At 42.0% G+C, this 19,619-nt stretch overlaps 1 protein-coding gene across 1 annotated transcript in view; it reads right to left on the minus strand.

The window, feature by feature from the left end:
- Positions 1-19,619, minus strand: part of LOC116986349 (deoxynucleoside triphosphate triphosphohydrolase SAMHD1-like) — a 230,967-nt gene that overhangs the window by 113,176 nt on the left and 98,172 nt on the right. The window contains exons 2-3 of the mRNA XM_033041795.1: positions 5,219-5,286; positions 3,601-3,761 (exon numbers count right to left, since the gene is read on the minus strand). Coding sequence (XP_032897686.1) covers positions 3,601-3,761; positions 5,219-5,254 — 197 coding nt within the window. The 5' untranslated portion in view covers positions 5,255-5,286. The remainder of the gene's footprint in view (positions 1-3,600; positions 3,762-5,218; positions 5,287-19,619) is intronic.

Genomic DNA, 19,619 nt, shown 5'->3' on the forward strand with positions numbered 1-19,619 from the left:
TCATGTCATGGTAATTTTCGATCCTTCACAGAAAACATGTTTGAATCAATCTGCAGTATGCATGGTTAAGCATATATGTTACCATGGTCCAGGATTTATTGACACAGGTTGATCATATTCTGAATAATCCAACCACATTTTTGTTTGGAAGTGGAAAGAACTAATAGAAATTGCATTAATTGCAATGTGTAAAAAGAGTTGAGATACTGTATTATAATTTTGCTGCATGTCATTGTGGTATATATCATGTCTTGATTGGTGAATATGTTTAGTTTGTGACTTTATTTGAAGCAGAAATAATATGTGAATGCTTCATCGAGCATAATTCCAACTGGTAACTACACACTTCGTCCGAGCATATTATCGCACGCGTCATGCAAACCGTCTTAAATGACCACCTAAACTGTCATTTGGCAACCCAAAAAGCTGCTTAGGTTGCCCGGCTGGCAACAGGGAAAAAAAGTTAAGTGAGAGCCCTGGGAACCTGACCCCCGATGATTCCTGAGAAGGTAGTCCTGAAATGGAATGATGAAAAATCCTTAAGATTAGCTCAAGCCATGTTGGTAAAATCTATAAGTTAAGCAGGCACAGGTCCTTCCGGCAGAAGGAAATATGCACCCGTTTAAACCAGGAGATTAGGTTTATGTGCGAGCAATGAACAAAGATTCTTTCTCTTCTAGGTGGAAAGGAGCATATTTGGTGCTGCTAACAACACGGACAGCAGTAAAAGTAGAAGAAAAACCCGATTGGATACCTGCCACCAGATGTAAACTGCATCACTCAGACGGAACCCTCGAAGAGAAGGAAACACAAGAACTGTAAAATGTTGTAATGATAAAAAGAGTATTAAAATGTAGACATTCCTTTTTAACTATATTTGTAGTATTAAATACATGAATATACTAACATTGTGGGATCAGAGGGGATGTGAGGGTGAAGTGAGGCATCTAGAGAGTTACAATAAACAGGTTGAAGGTAGAAATTGAAACATGAAATTCAACTAACAACTTTCACACAGAATACAGTGAACTCGCTGCTGTAAGAAAAACAAGCTTCCTTATCTGATTAGAATGTTGCTTTTGTGCCCGTATCCCTTCGCATGCACAAGGAAGTATCCCTTTGCTAGCTCAAGGATGGATTCCAACCAAAATTATAATTGGACACATATATGTCTCCATTTTTGCAATTGATTAATGAGAGAAAATATAAATATGCTTTCTTACTATAAGTGTTGATCATAAAGATCAACGAGGGAACTGGAAGAAAAATTAATATCCTTCCTTACTCAATTTTGATTGGAATTGAACAAGGTAACGAAAGGGTGTTTTGGATGTGACTATTGGCATCTCTCGCATCTCGCAGAAGAAGTTTGTGGGAATCGGCAGAGTGAGGTTAGACTATTAACTCTTGACTGTAATTTCCATTGAAACCCAAGAGCCTTCGACAAATTCTGAACTAATTTACTGGTGAAATGAGTTCCTCTGTCACTGTTTATTCCCATGGGTATCCCAAATCTAGATATTATTTCTTTCAATAAAATATTGACTACCGTTCTTGCATCACCTTCCTTGTGGGGTGTGCTTCCACCAATCTGGACAACATATTAACTATGACCAGAATGTATTTAAAACCTTTTGCTGCAGGCATATGTACAAAATCAATTTGCAAATTCTCAAAAGGAATTTCATGTATTCAAATTTTGCAGGCGTCTTCCCTCTATTATTTTGTTGACACACCAGACACGAGTCAGAATAATTAAATAGTTACACCCTGATGGCTGTTTGTGGGGTGGGAGATTGCAACCTTCACGTGGTCCGCCCGGTTTCGACGAATGCAATTAACCTGGCGTGCACAATCAAATAGAATAAGTTGTCCTACAACTTTAGGCTGTGCACGCCATACGCAAGAAGAAGAAGATTGCTGTTTGTTACAAGTGCTGCTTGAAATTGTCTAGGAATGTATTGAATGGTGGCTGGTAAATGTAAACATGAAATAGTAGAGGAGATAATGAAGCTTGTTTTTCATTTGTGAGAAGTTACAGTAGATAACCCATGCCCAGTACAGCTAGTAGTATAGAAATGTTACTGTAAATGGGAGGCTCATGATTGGCTCGGAGAAGGGATGCTTGTGCGGGCCTCATAAAAAGTGAGAATAATTCAAGATGCCCTTGTTTTGTGTTTGACTTGTATTAACCATCTGTTGTTGAATAAGATTAACATAAACAGAAAATACGTTATGACTAATGAAATACTTGGTACCTATGTAGTTGATAGAATATTTTCGTAGAGTAGTATCTAACAAAAGTTGTTTATTGCACAGTATAACTATCAGCTAATTCTGTTGTGAAGTCAGAAAACTGGTGAGCAGTTTACTGCAGCCATCTCTCCATGATATATGCAATAAAATCTCGAAGCAAATCTGCCAAGTCTCCGCTTTTCATTGAACATTAATTTCTAAATTAATTTCTTCCACACTGCTGGTGCAGTCTGTACGGAGTTTATAGGTCTCCCTATGACCGCGCAGGTTTTCTCCGAGTGCCCCGGTTTCCTCCCACTTCCAAAGACATGCGGGTTTGTAGGATAATTGGCTTCTGTAAATTGCATCTAGTGTGTGAAACTAGGATAACATAGAACTAGTGTATGGGTGATCATTGGGCAGTGTGGAATCGGTGGACCGAAGGGCCTGTTTCCACGCTATTTTTCTAAGCTAAAACTAAACCAAGGGGCACAGAGGAGGAGGTGACTGCATTTGCTCAAAGACCAGTGAAGGTATTTTACAGAAGGACACAAAGTGCTGAAGCAACTCAGCAGATCAAGCAGCAACTATGGAGAACAAGGATAGGCCACGTTTTGGTTTGAGATCCTTTGTCAGACTCCTCAACTTCAGAGATGCTGCCAGACCCGCTAAGTTACTCCAGCATTTCGTGTCCTTTGTGTATTAACCAACATCTGCAGTTCTTTGTTTCTACATTATTTCCCAGATGAGAGATTGAAGCCTTTAGTGCACCCTGGCCAGTCACATGACAGCAACAAAAGGGCACCGAGCTCGGGCTTGGTTACGAAGCTCCCACAGCTCAGAACATCCACCGAACAATCATGTGGGATGGAGTTACCTCATCAACTCTGGGGAGATGGACCTCTCTTTGGAGGAGTACTCACCTGCTGGAACCAGGCCAACGGACATCTCAAATCCACACCTCATGTTTCGCTTGAGCAACTTACAACCCAGAGGTACAAACGTTGATTTCTCTCATTTCAAGTAACTCCTGCATTCCCCCCCCCCCTCCCCCCTTATCCTAGTCATCCTACCACATCCACTGTTCGACTCTTTGTATCCCTCGTTATCACACATTCCACATCTAACAATGGTCCATTGAGGTCATCTGTTGCCTGCCCCGATTTGTTCTGGCTTTTTCCCGCCTCCAGGTTATTTCTCTCCCCCACTACTACTTTCAGTCTGATGAAGGGTTCCGATCCAAAACACCTCCTAATCTTTATCTCCAGAGATGCTGCCTGACCCAGCTTTTGTGTCTATCTTCCGTATAAACCAGCATCTGCAGTTCCTTCCCACACATTCCAGAATTGCTCGCCTGGTCCTTACCCGATGGAGTGCTCAAAGCGGTTGTGGGAAGCCCCAGGGTAGACGAAGTAGGCCCCTCCGAGCTGCTTAATGAAGCGAAGCCTCTGGAACTGCGGGGTGTCAATGATGCGGACGAGCAGTGGGGGCATCTCAATGTGGCCGTGAATCGGGTCGTTGAACACCTGCAGGGAAGTCAATGCTCTGTTAATCTTTTTAAGTGATATGTAGGAGTCATTGTCTCAGAAAGATAGCCAGCATCATCAGAGGCCCACACCACCGTGGCCAAATCCGTTTCACTCCTGCCATCGGAGTACAGTTACAGGAGCCTGAAAACTGTAACGTCCAGGTTCAGAAGCACCTTCTTCCCTGCAACCATCAGGCTATTAAACACTACAACCTCCAAATAAGCTCCGAATAACATAGACTTGGGGGCATTGTTTTTATCTTCGCACTATTATTGTTTTTTTTTGTTGGTTATTATGGTATTTATAGAGTTCTACATTTAAATATCCACTAAGATAGACAAATGGTGCTGGAGTAACTCAGCTGGTCGGGTAGCATCTTTGGTGAAAACGGATGGACGATGTTTCTGGTCCAGCACCTTGCGTCTATCTTTATATAACCCAACATCTACAGTTTGACCAGGCCCAAGAGCAAACCAATCCCCTCCTCACCTAAACCTATGAACCTTTACCTTCTACCCCCGTCCCCCACATTGTGTTTATGTTTCCCATTAAATAAATCTAGGTAATTTATCATTCTCCACGCGCTGCCTTTCACGCTGGGTTTTTCCCCATCATTTTCTTTTTTTTTTTCCTATCATAGCTTCTAAGAGGGAGAAAGGTTCCACATTCCAGAATGAATGGTTCCAATCAGAAATGTCGCCTGCTCATTCACTCCTTAGATGCTGCCTGATCCGCTGAGTTTGTTCAGCATGCCGTGTTTTGTTCCACATTCTCACAAATCTTACATTCTTCTTGCCATGAAGCAAAGTTTTTATTTTCTGTTCCCTTATCAATGACAACACATTCACATTCACCATTGAACCCCCTTCATTTATAAATATGACGTCCAATTCATATGCCCAACCCCCTTTTCTGGGGAGCCGTGAGCCCCTGCCTTTACCAGGAGCTCTAACCTCACTAGATTAATTGCAGTCTAACAATCCCTCATTCATGCATGGAAACCCACCTTTTAAAAAATTCTAAATTTCTTTAAACTTTAGATATAGTGTGGAAGCAGCCCCTTTGGCCCATCGAGACCATGCTGACCAACGATCACCTCGTGCATTTGCACTATCTTACACATTAGCGACAATTTACAGGTTTTTTCGCCATAGCCAATTAACCTGCAAACCTCTGTGTCTTTGGAGTGTGGGAGAAAACTGGAGCACCCGGAGGAAACCCACCCAGTCATGGAGAAAATAAAAACTCCATGCAGACAGCACCTGTAATCAGGATCAAACCCAGGTCCCTGGTGCTGCAAGGCAACAATTCTACTGCCTTGCAACTATCACATGGGTGCAGTCACAGGATATTTGAAGGCTCTGCACGCCGTCAATTCTCCAGAGGCTGCGCCCACGTGATAATCAACCAAAACCCAGTGATGGTTTAATGCCCCGTCAGGAGTATCATCTTACCTTTGCGTCAATAGGGTTCTGCCAGAACATATTCATGCAATTGATCAGTTTTAATCGGTCTCCCAGGGCTCTAGATTGAAAATAAAATAGTAATTACCTCCCAGGCAATGCAAAGACTCAGATATACCACAGAATACATCCCTCACCATCCATTTGGATCAGCAGCACCATTATAAAGCTGGCAAAGCCACCATCTCACTGCTCCAGTTTCAATCCCGAACTCTGATGCTACGTGGAGTTTGCACATTACCTGTGACCTCATGGGCTTCCTCCAGTTGCTTTGATTTCCTCCCACACCCCAAAGACACACAGCTTGGTAGATCAGTTGGCTACTATAAAGTTGATGGGAAAGTAGGTTTCATAATGATTGGTGTAAATGTGTGCTTGCTGGCAGCACAACTCGGTGGCCCGATGTGCCCTTTTGCACGACTCTTAAGACCATTGTTTCTTAGCTCCCTCTGCACCCCTCCAGTAACTGGTTATGGAATCAAAGCACACCACAGACTGAACTATTGGCAATAATTTTTTTAATAGAAATAGAAAAATGAATACAGACGAGAATTCCATCTGTTTTCCCACTGCTCAATACTTTAGGGAACTTGAAAATTGGAGGAACTGCACTTCGTATTTTGCTTGGGCAACTTACAAGCCAGCAGTATGAATATTGACTTATCTAACTTCAAGTAACCCTTGCTTTCCCTCACTCTCCATCCAACCCCAATCCTAGTTTTTGGTCTCTTCCTTCGGGGGATGCGACTTCTTTTGTCGTATCCCCCTTCTCCGTCTAGGCCTAATGGCGGAGCTGGCGGCCTCGGGCCTGGGGCAGCCGCGGCTGGGACAGCGGCAGAGGCGACCAGAACTCGGAGCTGGGACAGCGGCAGCGGCTGCCTGGCCTCGGAGCTGGGACAGCGGCAGCGGCAGCAACAGCGGCAGCCTGGCCTCGGAGCTGGGACAGCGGCAGCAACAGCGGCGGCCTGGCCTCGGAGCGGGGGCAGCAATAGCGGCCACATGGCCTCGGAGCTGGGACAGCGGCGACCAGAACTCGGAGCTGGGGCACATTCCGGCGGCAGCGGCCACTCGACCCGACCGCGGGCCCAGTGGACGACAGCGGCAGCAGGGACAGCGGCATAGGCCTCGGCGCAGAGGGAGAATAAGAAGGGATGAGACAAAGACTTAAGACTTTTTAGGGGCGCTGGATTTTGTTGGATTAAAAAAAATTATAAAATGGCAAAAAATGTTACATTTTATTACAATAATTCAGGGGAAGGCTGCCAAAGAGGTGCAGCGTGCCTTTAGAACAATTTTTTTTGCCATTTTATAAAAACAATTTATCCAACACTTTTTTTGTGCCCCTAAAAATTTAGCGCCCGGGGCAACCGCCCCTCTGCCCCCCCCCCCGCTACGCCACTGCTCACCATCCATTTGGATCAGCAGCACCATTATAAAGCTGGCAAAGCCACCGTCTCACTGCTCCAGGTTCAATCCAGAACTCTAATGCTACGTGGAGTTTGCACATTACCTGTGACCACACGGGCTTCCTCCAGTTGCTCTTAATTCCTCCCACACCCCAAAGACACACAGGTTGGTAGATCAGGTGGCTACTATAAAGTTGATGGGAAAGTAGGTTTCATAATGATTGGTGTAAATGTGTGCTTGCCGGCAGCACAACTCGGTGGCCCGATGTGCCCGTTTGCACGACTCTTAAGACCATTGTTTCTTAGCTCCCTCTGCACCCCTCCAGTAACTAGTTATGGAATCAAAGCACACCACAGACTGAACTATTGGCAATAATTTTTTTTATACAATTAGAAAAATGAATACAGACGAGAATTCCATCTGTTTTCCCACTGCTCAATACTTTAGGGAACAGGAAAATTGGAGGAACTGCACTTCGTATTTTGCTTGGGCAACTTACAAGCCAGCAGTATATTGACTTATCTAACTTCAAGTAACCCTTGCTTTCCCTCACTCTCAATCCAACCCCAATCCTAGTTCTCCGACCAGTCTGACTGTCCTGATTAAATTTTATGTAGGAAGGAACTGCAGATGCTGATTTAAACCGAAGACAGACACAAAAAGCTGGAGTTACTCAGCGGGACAGGCAGTATCTCAGCAGAGGGAATGGGTGACATTTCAGGTCGAGACATTACATTTTTTCTTTGTTAGCTTCATCATCTTTCCCGAGCTAACAATGATCTATTCTACATTTTCCTTGAACTTTGTCCCCTTTGATGTCTCATTTTCACACCTTACCTTTCCATATCTGTGTCTCCCTCTCCCGACTCTTAGTCTGAAGAACGGCCTCTATCTGAAATGTCACACATTACTTATATCCATGCTGCCTGTCCCACTCAGTCAGACACGGAAATCTCTATCAAAACATGGGGGGACCAGGGGACCGGGGGGGACACAGTTTCTTAGCGGCCGCGGCGCGCATGCGCACACTCACACTCACGGCTTCGGAGGCTTTGGCCGTGGGCCCGGTGGACGGTAATTACGGGAACGACAGCCCAGGCTTATGGCCAGTGCGGAGAAGCAGCACTAAATGCCGCTCGACTCGCCGGGGTAACCTACAGCCCCGCCTGGACTGACGGGACACCAGTCCGGAGCCATGGAGCTAGCGCTGCTTTTCCGCGCTGGCCATAAGCCTGGGTCGTCATTCCCGCAAGTCCAGGCAGGGCTGTAGGTTAACCTGGCGGGACTGACAGAGTTGAGCTAGGGTTTAGCGCTGCTTCTCTGCGATGGCTGAGGGCACCGCTCCCGTCTCACTCACGACATCTTTGGCCGCCCCTGGGTGTGTGTGGGGGGGGCATTCGGGTGGGGACGGGGATGGTCCAGTGGCGATTCGGCAGCTTTTGCAATGCCGAAGACCCGGGATCAATCTTGGCTGCGGATGAGGCGCAGGTCTGTGTTCAGGGCTGCCGAGAGTGTTTTTCGCTTGTGACCCTATGACCTGGGCAAGAAATTCAAGCTCCGCTCTAATCTTTGCTCCACGGACGTCTCCCTCCTACAATCACCGCGCTCTATCCTCAGTCTCAGCCCCCCTACTTCCGCCTCTGACCGACACCTCCCTCCTTCAAACATCGCGCTGAATCATCATGTCCCGCCCCCATTGCCTGCTGACCGACGTCTCACTCGTCCAACCGTCTTCCTCGATCAGCAGTCCCACCTCCACCGTCTCGCGGAAAGTGGAGATTTCACCACGTTTCAAAATCCGGATTACAAAAAATGGGGGTGGGGATCGTCCCCCACCTCTCATAACGGGAGTGTGACGTGTTCTCCCCCCCCCCCGGGATTTCTGCCCCTGCACTGTTATTTCAACATTTTGTATCTATTTTCAGTGTAAACCAGCATCTGCAGTTTCTTCCTACACTTTCAATAGACAATAGACAATACACAATAGGTGCAGGAGTAGGCCATTTGGCCCTTCGAGCCAGCACCGCCATTCAATGTGATCATGGCTGATCATCCCCAATCAGTACCCCGTTCCTGCCTTCTCCCCATATCCCCTGACTCCGCTATTTTTAAGAGCCCTATCTAGCTCTCTCTTGAAAGCATCCAGAGAACCTGCTTCCACCGCCCTCTGAGGCAGAGAATTCCACACTCACCACTCCCTGTGAAAAAAAGTGTTTCCTCGTCTCCGATCTAAATGGCTTACTCCTTATTCTTATTGGGAACATGTTTCCTGCCTCTAGCATGTCCAAGCCCTTAACAATCTTATATGTTTCAATGAGATCCCATCTCATCCTTCTAAACTCCAGAATGTACAAGTCCAGCTGCTCCATTCTCTCAGCATATGACAGTCGTGCCATCCCGGGAATTAACCTTATAAACCTACGCTGCACTCCTCAATAGCAAGAATTTCTGGAACCTCTTTGCTGTCTCTGCCCTGAATTCTAATTCCTTCTGTCACTTCATTCCCCCAAGGCCTGAACCAAAAGTTTTGCTTACCTTACATCCTTCTTTTCAAAATAACATATTGTCACCATTGGCAAGATGGCTCTGAAAAACTTTTCATCTAATGAGAGGGTGTAAGGGAAAATGAAAGTGAAAGCAATATTCAAATAAGAATCATGTCTATACCACATAGCCCAGGCAAAGATTCCCAACACCCTGATGATTAGGGGGAACAGCATCAGGGCTGCCAACTTTCACGCATTGAGCGTGAGACTCACACATTTTGACAAATTCTCACACTCTCACGCTGATCACAAATTTCTCACGCTCTGTCGTGAGAAATTCTGTGATCAACGAGAATTTCAAAATTCATATCAACTGCATGGGCCGCCGGTGTTGGAGAGCCGGGGCTGTGGGAGGGATGGAAGCAGAAGCAGCGGTGGGGCAGATGCGGACGGAGTGCCAGGGCTGGCGAGTGTTTGCCGGGCTGGCGAGTCGCTCGCTGCAGCTCCGGTCATGGAGCAGCCTCAGTGCAAGAGTCCCGGGCCGCCGGAAGCGTCGGAAGCGATGCGCCGCTGCCGTTAGAGTCTCTGTGCCGAATTCGCCCTGGTGACCGTCATGGATCAGGCTGCGGGTCGGTGCATCCTGGAGGACAACCAGTGGCTGCTGGAAGTAGGTACCAAGCACTGGGTAGTAACAGTGGAAGATAGTGGACTTCAAATGGGGGTGGTTGGAGAAAGCATCCGACTTGCCTGCTAGATTTTCATCTACTGTAACTGCAGGAAAAATTGGGGGAGTTCAGAACCAGGGGGTCACAGTTTAAGAATAAAGGGTAGGCCAGTTAAGTGAGATGATGACAAGCTTTCTTCACCCAGAGAGTTGTGAATCTGTGGAATGTTCTGCCACAGAAAGCAGTGGAGGCTAATTCACTGGATGTTTTCAGGAGATAGTTACATTTAGCTCTTGGGGTTCATCAGGGTAGAATAGGGGGCCAGGTGTAAGGCTGGACTCAGGGTCAGGAATGAAAGAAGGTATGCAACTGGAGTTAGAGTCAGGAGTAGTACCAGGTGTGTAGTGAGGCCAAGTGTTTGATTACAATCTGATTTCCATACATGAAGATACTAAAAATCATTAATGTGCTGCACCTGTTGATCAGAGCCTGGCTCTACTGTGGAATGTAATTAGGAATGTAATTTAGCCTAACCTTATTCATAGCTAATCCAATTTAAAGCATCAATATTGCATTCAAGTGTAAGTTGAAAGACTCGCTACGGTATGCACCAGATTGCACAATTTCAAGTTGAAAAATGCAACAGTTCCGTACCGGAGGGAGGAGGGAGGAGGGAGGAGGGAGGAGGGAGGAGGGAGGAGGGAGGAGGGACCCCCCCCCCCCCCACCCCCCCCCCCACCCCGGCAGTAAACCATTTGTTATCGGGGTGATGCCGTTTCGGCAGCTCACAACACACCGAGAGCGTTGAATAGGGCACTAATATTAGACTCGCCACATTTAATATCGAGGCTTTTGATGACAATGAAAGGTGTCCCGGAATGATGAAAGGGATGAGAAAAGTCTGCGTGCCTCGCCGTGGCATTCCCAAACACAAGATCTTTAATACCAACAAATGTGCAAGGCTTTGCACCGAAACATCAAGGATGTTTCCAAGTGCTTCCCTGCTAGCCTTTGCCATGTGTAGAACTCTTCCAATGAAAATTGCAGGGAAAGGTTGGGGTGAACAGTAATAACAAGGAACTGCGGATGCTGGTTTATACGAAAGATAGAGAGCAGAAGTCAGACAGCATCGCTGAAGAACAAGGATAGACCAGTCCAGCTTCCTTCCTCCCTCCCTTTCACCCCCTCGCAGTGCCGGCACGGATGGGGGGGGGAAAAAAAAAAAGACAAGATTCTGATCGGGAACAATTGAATAAAATGACTGATAAATGTCAGGATTTGGAAGCAAGGTCAAGGAGGCAGATCTTAAGAATTGTCGGAGTATAGGCGGGACGAGAGCATGGAACTCAAATGTGCGATTTCGTCACCAAATTACTCAAAGAAGTTTTTAAGCTGCCGGAAAACCCGAGGATAGATGTGGCTCATCAGGTAGGACGCTTCCAAAGAGGAACAAATGCTCCACCAAGACAGATTATAGTGAAGTTTCTAGACATCTCAACTGGAAAATTTATTGAAGAAGGTACCTCATGGTGAGAACCTTACATTTTCCAGGGACATTGTTAGATTCTTCAGGGACTACCCCCGTGAAATTCTTGAAAAAAGGCTCCTGTTTAAAAAGACAAGAAATATCCTGAAAGGATACCCCAAGGTGCGATATGGGGTGATATACCCAGCGAAAATGAAAATTACGTATAACTCTACTCAACGCTCTTTTACAGATCCAGAATTGGCATTTAACCACGCACAAGATGTCATAAAGAAAATAGAAGAGAATGCTGAAGATTAAACTTTTTAAATGAAAAACGTTGCTCTAATTAAGATGGCGGAACTTTTCCACACAGTTACCGGACAGGCTTATCTGTCAGGAATGTGTTTTCAAGTGCAGAGCCCATGTTTCACCTTGAATGGAAATCTTGAAGATAAACAAACGGGAAGCCGAAGATTTAGAAGCTGACGGACATGAAAGAAATTCAAAGGGAACGGAATAAATCTGCTGATTTAAGAAAATTCTTAATTACTATAGTATACATTTATAGTAAATAATTAATTAACCATACAAATTTAATAATGCTAACTTCCGTTTAATGTAATATGCTAATATGACTAACCAATGGAGCCTGGGGGATAAGGGGAGCTTATATAGCTATTATTCATTATTAAATAATCTTAATATAGTTTAAATGAAAGGAAATATAATTGATATATACTAATACATAATAATTAATGAAAATGTGCATAATAATATTAACACATTATAAGCCTGTGTGAAGGAGGGAGGAGTATAATATACTTGGAAAAGATACAGATGCTGGGCTATGTCTAAGCCTTGGAAGCTGCCTGTACTTAAGACAAAGAAGTTTAACCCCTTGGAACATGCTCGTACTTAGGAAAAAGTGGGGATTAGTGTAACAACCCCGGGTACATAAGAGAAAATTTGGAAATGTATATATTCTCTTGCATAGGGCTCTGAACCGGCCCTAATGAGTGCCCCCTGACCCAACCCCTTTGGACAGTCTCCCTCAGATGGTCACGTCAATCAATTCAGCTTGTTTATTTATGTATTGTATTTATTTACCTTTCTTGTACATCAGTGGAGCTGCACACTAAATCTCGTTGCACTGACGTGCATGACAATAAAAGATATATTATTATTATTATTATTATATTATATACACATGTAGAATCGAACTTACAGGTTTGATTTGTCTCTGGCTTGGTTTTGCTATCTCTTTAACCGCCCTGATTGGATAATTTTTTTAAAAGAAGATGAAAATGTCCTGCAGTCTTTTATGATACTCTGTCAAGGGGACGGAGCTCAATGTATAATATCAACTACGGATGTCAATACATTTTTACCCACCAATGTAGGTATGTTGCAAAGCCTACCTGAAGCGTCGTTGAAGATCTGCTGCTGAGGGTGTGCGCGATTTTGGCGCTGTTTAGAGGGGGCGGGTTTAAAACGCGATTTTCTCTAAACTGTTCCAATCGAAAATGTTCAGCCTAGTTAATTATTAACGAAAAATCGCTGGAAGACCCCGTCGCAAAAGCTATTATTAGGTTTAAAGGCCTTGAATAATAGTTATAGTAGTTTAAAAATCAATCTCTAAACCCGCGACCGCCAGCAACCGCAGGGTCTCATAAAGCAAATAGCAGAAGTTAGGTTGTATATTTTTACATTAAAAAGGGCTTCTAAAGATCCCTTTATACTATGTTTAATATTGCGAGTAGCTCAATTTGGGCCCATTATATCGCGCAGTATTTTTCTCGGCATTTGGGGCACAAATCTACCGCAATGTGAACGTTCTAAACCAGCGCGTTCCACAGGGACCCACTGGAAAGCTGATTTAAATGGGCATTTATTTACAGCAATTAAACACTAAATTCCTTCCATTTGGCCTATAAATTAATGTAAATGAGATTTAAAAATCATGTTTTATTGTGAATTATTTGTGAATATTATTTGGACATTTAGGCTATTTAAAAATGTTAATCATTTATTAAGAAATGGATAGATGTTTAGATCTAGTAATTGAAGTCTGAAATTAGCTACAATTAGGTAACTAACTAATTATATGCTTTAATTTCAGGTCATCCAAGTAAGATTATTTTATATTTGTTTCAGAATGCTTCAATCTATGATAACTGAAAATTTCATTCAGTTCTCTTAATTTTTAAGAAAGTTATGGGCTTTTGACTGTTCACGATCACAGCTTTTTTGTTATGTCCATAGAAAATCAATAGGGAACAAGATGCTAATTTCCCAGTATGAAAATGGCCATAACTTTTTAAATACTTGAGATATGAAAGTGAATTAGGTGTCAAATTTAACTTATTTTTATGCTTTATCTGATGGGATAAATTACAGACTTGATTTTTAAAATCTCAAAATTTTGTAACATTGCTAACCAATGGCTTCTTGTTTTTAAGGTATGGCTTTTTTGATACCTTAAAGTCACTTTTTTTTTATTATTCAGTTTCACGAGTTGCACTTGTTAATTTTTTTTATTACTAACACAACATATGCTTTCTTTTTTTTTTCATCAAGGTTCAATAGAGGGAGGAGATGCAAAACAACTTCAAATGTTTGGGATGATCACCTAACACCCAGTCCTGAGGTATTTGGTTGCACCTTACGAATCAAAACCACCAAAACTGATTTACAATGCAAGACAATAGACAAATAAAGAACGGAGGAATTACATTTTGCAGCTGGAATATCAGGGGTGCTAATGAACCAATTAAGAGGAGTAAGATTCTGGCCGAATCATTAAATTCGGATATAGCTTTTCAAGAAATAGCAAGAATGATATAGCAAGAAACACATACGAAACAACAAACACAGATGAGATTGAAGGCAAACTGGATAGGTCAAACTTACTACTCTTCATTTACTTCTAAAGCTAGAGGTATGGCTATTATTATTCGGAAAGGTATACCATTTAAATTAAAGAATACTATATCAGATAAAGAGGGAAGGTACACTATAGTTGCGGGAGAAATTTACTCCACACCACTGACTATGATAAATATTTATGTTCCAAATTTTGATAGCCCCCAATTTTTAAAGAAAATGTTTGATATAATATCAAAGCATAATTACCAAAATATAATATTAGGGGGGATTTCAATTGTGTTATAGATCCATATTTAGACAAATCAATAAAACCAAGAAAGGGTAATTCAAAATCTAAGACTAGTGAATTTTTAAACACATATATAAAAAATACTAATATAACAGATGTATGGAGAATAGTTAACCCAACCTGAAGGGAATACTCGTTTTACTCATCGGTACATAAAACTTACTCACGAATTGATCATTTTTAGTGGATACAAAATTAATTCCATATACGACTAATCCTAAATATCACAACAGTATTATTTCTGATCACTCCCCGTTGACTTTTACATTAAAAGTTGAGGGAATGCCGGGTATAAAACCTCTTTGGAGATTCAATGTACAAATATTAAATAACCCACAAGGTTATATCTAAAACAACAAATGAAATTTTTTTTGAGACAAACGAGACACCAGGTATTTCACCATCTTTATCATGGGAAACTTTTAAGGCATTCATCCGAGGAGTTATAATTTCATACCAAAGTTTTCAAAATTAGAAGAATAAGACAGAACAACGGATGTTAGAACAGGAAATCAGACAATTAGAATTAGATAATGCAAAAGATACAGCTATAGATAAACATAATAAGATTACACTACTGAAGTTTAAACTCAATCGAATTTTATCGGCAAGAGTAATAAGATTATTCCAAATTACAAAACAGGAACATTTCAAATTTGGTGACAAGCCACATAAACTCTTAGCGCGGCAACTGAAGAAACAAGAAAAGGAAAATACTATTATTGAAATTAAATCAGAGAAAGGCGAACTACTAACATTACCCAAGGATATTAATAAAAGGTTTGCTCAATTTTATCAAAATTTATATACATCTAAAACTAAAATAGAAGATAGTAAAATTACAAAATTTCTAGATAACTGTAATCTTCCAAAACTGGACATATCAGAACAAGAAGAACTAGGAGCTCAGATTACAAGTGAAGAAATAAGAGAAACAATAAAAGCACTGAAAAATGGGAAGATGCCTGGACCAGATGGTTTTAGTAATGAATGTTTAAAAAGATTTCAGGAGATAACGGTCCCACACGTACTTAATTTATATACTCACGCTTTTAACGAAAATAAACTACCAGAAACATTAGCAGAATCAACTATTACGCTTATACCAAAAAAAGATAAAGATCTAGAAGAACCGGGCTCATACAGAGCCACATCACTCTTAAATACAGATCAGAAAATCTTACCAAAGACTTTAGCAAGAAGATTGAGTAAATAAATTAATAAATTGATAAATCCAGACCAAACGGGGTTTATACCTAAAAGACAATCATTTAATAATTTGAGACACCTATTAAATATAATGTACTCACATAAAACGGAAACATATATATCAGTTGTCTCTCTGGATGCAGAGAAAGCATTTGATCAGGTAGAGTGGCAGTAGTTATACAAAGTACTCCAAAAATTTAATATGGGAGAGAATTTTATTATATGGGTAAAATTATTATATGATAAACCGACGGCAAGAATATTAACTAATAATATGTTATCTCCAAAATTCCAATTATCGAGGGGCAATAGGCAGGGATGTGCATTATCACCCCTGCTATTTGCCCTTATGATAGAGCCTATGGCTAAAAGGATAAGAACTCATCCGAATATTCAGGGATATAATACTAAAGACTCAAATAATAAAATCTCACTATATGCCGATTATATACTTTTACATATTACAAATTCACAAATGAGTATTCCAATCGTATTAAATTTAATAGGGGAATTCGGGTCCTTAAAATTAAAATTTCCCTTTAAAATTGCAACAGAAAAATTTAAGTATTTGGGCATTTAATTTACTAGAAGATACAAATCATTATTTAACGCTAATTTTATGCCATTATTAAATAAATTGAATGCCGATTAAATTCTGGAAAACGCTCCCGTTGTCATTAATAGGCAGAATAAACGTTATAAAAATTATTTTTTTTTTACCACAAATACTATACCTATTTCAATACATACCAATATATATAGCAAAACATTTAAAAAAAACTAGATTCTAATATTACCAACTTAATTTGGGACTATAGATCACATAGAATTCAAAGAAAACATCTGTGTAAACCCAAAGATGATGGGGGACTCTCACTTCCTAATTTTTTGTATTATTATTGGGCAGTGCATATTAAGAATATAATTTATTGGTTGGACAGCTCTCCCTAACAGATGGAATGGATAAGAATGGAGAAAAAGGATTGTTCTCCTTGTGATATAGGAGCGATCCTTTTCTCCCGATAAAATTGAACAACACAATATATCAGAAGAATCCAATTATCCATAATACAATAAGAATTTGGAAACAAATAAAATTAACTTTAAAATTAAGAAACCTATCAATGTTAATGCCAATAGTGAATAATCCGGCATTTAAACCATCTCTTATTGATAAAACATACAAACAATGGAAAGAATGGGAATTAAAAGGGTAGGCAACATGTATGAAATGGGAAATCTGTTATCATTCCAACAATTAAAATTAAAATTTAAGCTGAATGACAACCAATACTTTAAATATCTACAGATCTGCGATTTTATGAAGAAATATATAGAAAGATTTCAAATTATAATTTTAGACCCACTGGAAGCAATGAATATTAAGGCTGACACAAAAATTAATATCATATCCATATAATAGTATTTTAAATAGAGAATTACCACCAACAGAGGCACTTTGAGAAGACTATGAACGAGAATTAATGATAAAAATCTCGAAAGAAACATGGGAAAAGTATTTGATATATATATATACACATAAATGTTCGATTAATGTAAGACACAACTTAATTCAATTCAAAATACTACATAGACTATATTACTCAAAAACTAGGCTGAATAAATGTTATCCAAATATTTCTCCCATTTGTGATAAATGTCTATCTCAAAATGCCAATATTACACACTACAGGTGCACAACCTTTTATCCGAAGATCCAAATAACGAAAACCTCCGAATAGCGGACATTTTTTCGGTCCTTGAAGAAAGGTCCTTGAAAACGTTCACCGAGGGCGGCCCGCAGAGGTGACAGCGGAACCTCCGGTCGGTCCTCCAACAAAGGGGAACTAAATCCCCATTCATAAAAGAGAAGGTGAGAGTATATTGAGTGAGTGTATATTGCGCGGGAGGGTAGGAATCATTGTAAATCATTGCTTAAATGTTAGTCAGTTAGTTTGGAGGGCTTTTGGGGGGAACTTTAATTCTTAGTCCCCTACCTGGTCGGAGAAGCGGGGAGCGGGCAATGCCTTACCGGGTCGCCGTGCAGTAAGCTCCGGACCGCAGTGCCGCGGCTCCCAACATCGTGGAGCTGGGGCTGTGGCCGGCTGCGCTGGATTTGGATTTGTAGCGCCGCGCAGCCAGGGGTGGAGTTCGCCGTGGTCGGAGCTACAACCGGCGCCGCCCGTGGCCGGCCCACCGCAGTCTCCACGATGTTGGGAGTCGGCGGCCCACAGCGGTCCGGGCTGCGGTGGCCCAGCCACGGGCGGCGCCGGTTGTAGCTCCGACCACGGCGAACTCTACCCCTGGCTGCGCGGCGCTACAAATCCAAATCCAGCGCGGCCGGACACCCGCAGCCCCAGCTCTGTGATGTGGGTGCCGCGGCACAGTACTGCACGGCGACCCGGAAAGGCATTGCCCGCTCCCCGCCTCTCTGACCAGGCAGGGGACTAAGAATTAAAGTTCCCCCCTTCACCCCCACCACATAAAATCCCTCCAAACTAACTGACTAACATTTAAGCAATGATTTACAATGATTCCGCGGTCTCCGGGGAGGAGGCAGCCGCTCCAGACTTTCCAAGCCGCCGGCGCTACCTACCTAATCTACGCTAAAAATCTTCCATTCCGAAACCCGAAAATGTCCGATATCCGAAATGTGTCTGGTCCCAAGGCTTTCGGATAAAAGGTTGTGCACCTGGTATTTTGTTTCCTGCATAAAACTTTATAAATTGTGGTGTGGTTTTTGATATATTGACAAATCTATTCAAGACAAAAATGGAACCCAACACTGAAATTATTATTTTTGGAGTAACTGGAGACGGGAACAAATTAAACACATGCCAAAATTCATTTTTTAAATTATGGGTTAATAAAAGCAAAAAAACTTGTACTTAAATTTTGGAAAAATACAACGCTCAAAATGTGGATTATAAATATGTTGGACACAGCACATCTTGAAGAAATGCGACTCCTCCTAATAGATAAACCAGATCAATTCTTAACGAGTTGGGCTCCATTTATTGACTTCTTGGATTCATGTGGTGCAACAGAATCGTAAAAACCAACTGTTTCAGGTCTGGGTGAAAGATGGTCAACAATATAAAAACTCATCTCCTATCAACAAAATAGAGAGAGTACAGAGGAGATTTACTAGAATGTTGCCTGGGTTTCAGCAACTAAGTTACAGAGAAAGGTTGAACAAGTTAGGTCTTTATTCTTTGGAGCGCAGAAGGTTAAGGGGGGACTTAGAAACATAGAAACATAGAAATTAAGTGCAGGAGTAGGCCATTCGGCCCTTCGAGCCTGCACCACCATTCAATATGATCATGGCTGATCATCCAACTCAGTATCCTGTACCTGCCTTCTCTCCATACCCCCTGATCCCTTTAGCCACAAGGGGCACATCTAACTCCCTCTTAAATATAGCCAATGAACAGGTCTCAACTACCTTCTGTGGCAGTGAATTCCAGAGATTCACCACTCTCTGTGTGAAAAATGTTTTTCTCATCTCGGTCCTAAAATATTTCCCCCTTATCCTTAAACTGTGATCCCTTGTTCTGGACTTCCCCAACATCGGGAACAATCTTCCTGCATCTAGCCTGTCCAACCCCTTAAGAATTTTGTAAGTTTCTATAAGATCCCCCCTCAATCTTCTAAATTCTAGCGAGTACAAGCCGATAGAGGTGATAGACTTGATAGTGGTCTTTAAAATGATGAGAGGGATAGACTGAGTTGACGTGGATAAGCTTTTCCCATTGAGAGTAGGGAAGATTCAAACAAGAGGACATGACTTGAGAATTAAGGGACAGAGGTTTAGGGGTAACATGAGGGGGAACTTCTTTACTCAGAGAGTGGTAGCTGTGTGGAATGAGCTTCCAGTGAAGGTGGTGGAGGCAGGTTCGATTTTGTCATTTAAAAATAAATTGGATAGTTATATGGACGGGAAAGGAATGGAGGGTTATGGTCTGAGTGCAGGTATATGGGA

This window comes from Amblyraja radiata, chromosome 23, assembly GCF_010909765.2.
Source record: "Amblyraja radiata isolate CabotCenter1 chromosome 23, sAmbRad1.1.pri, whole genome shotgun sequence".
Taxonomy (NCBI): domain Eukaryota; kingdom Metazoa; phylum Chordata; class Chondrichthyes; order Rajiformes; family Rajidae; genus Amblyraja; species Amblyraja radiata.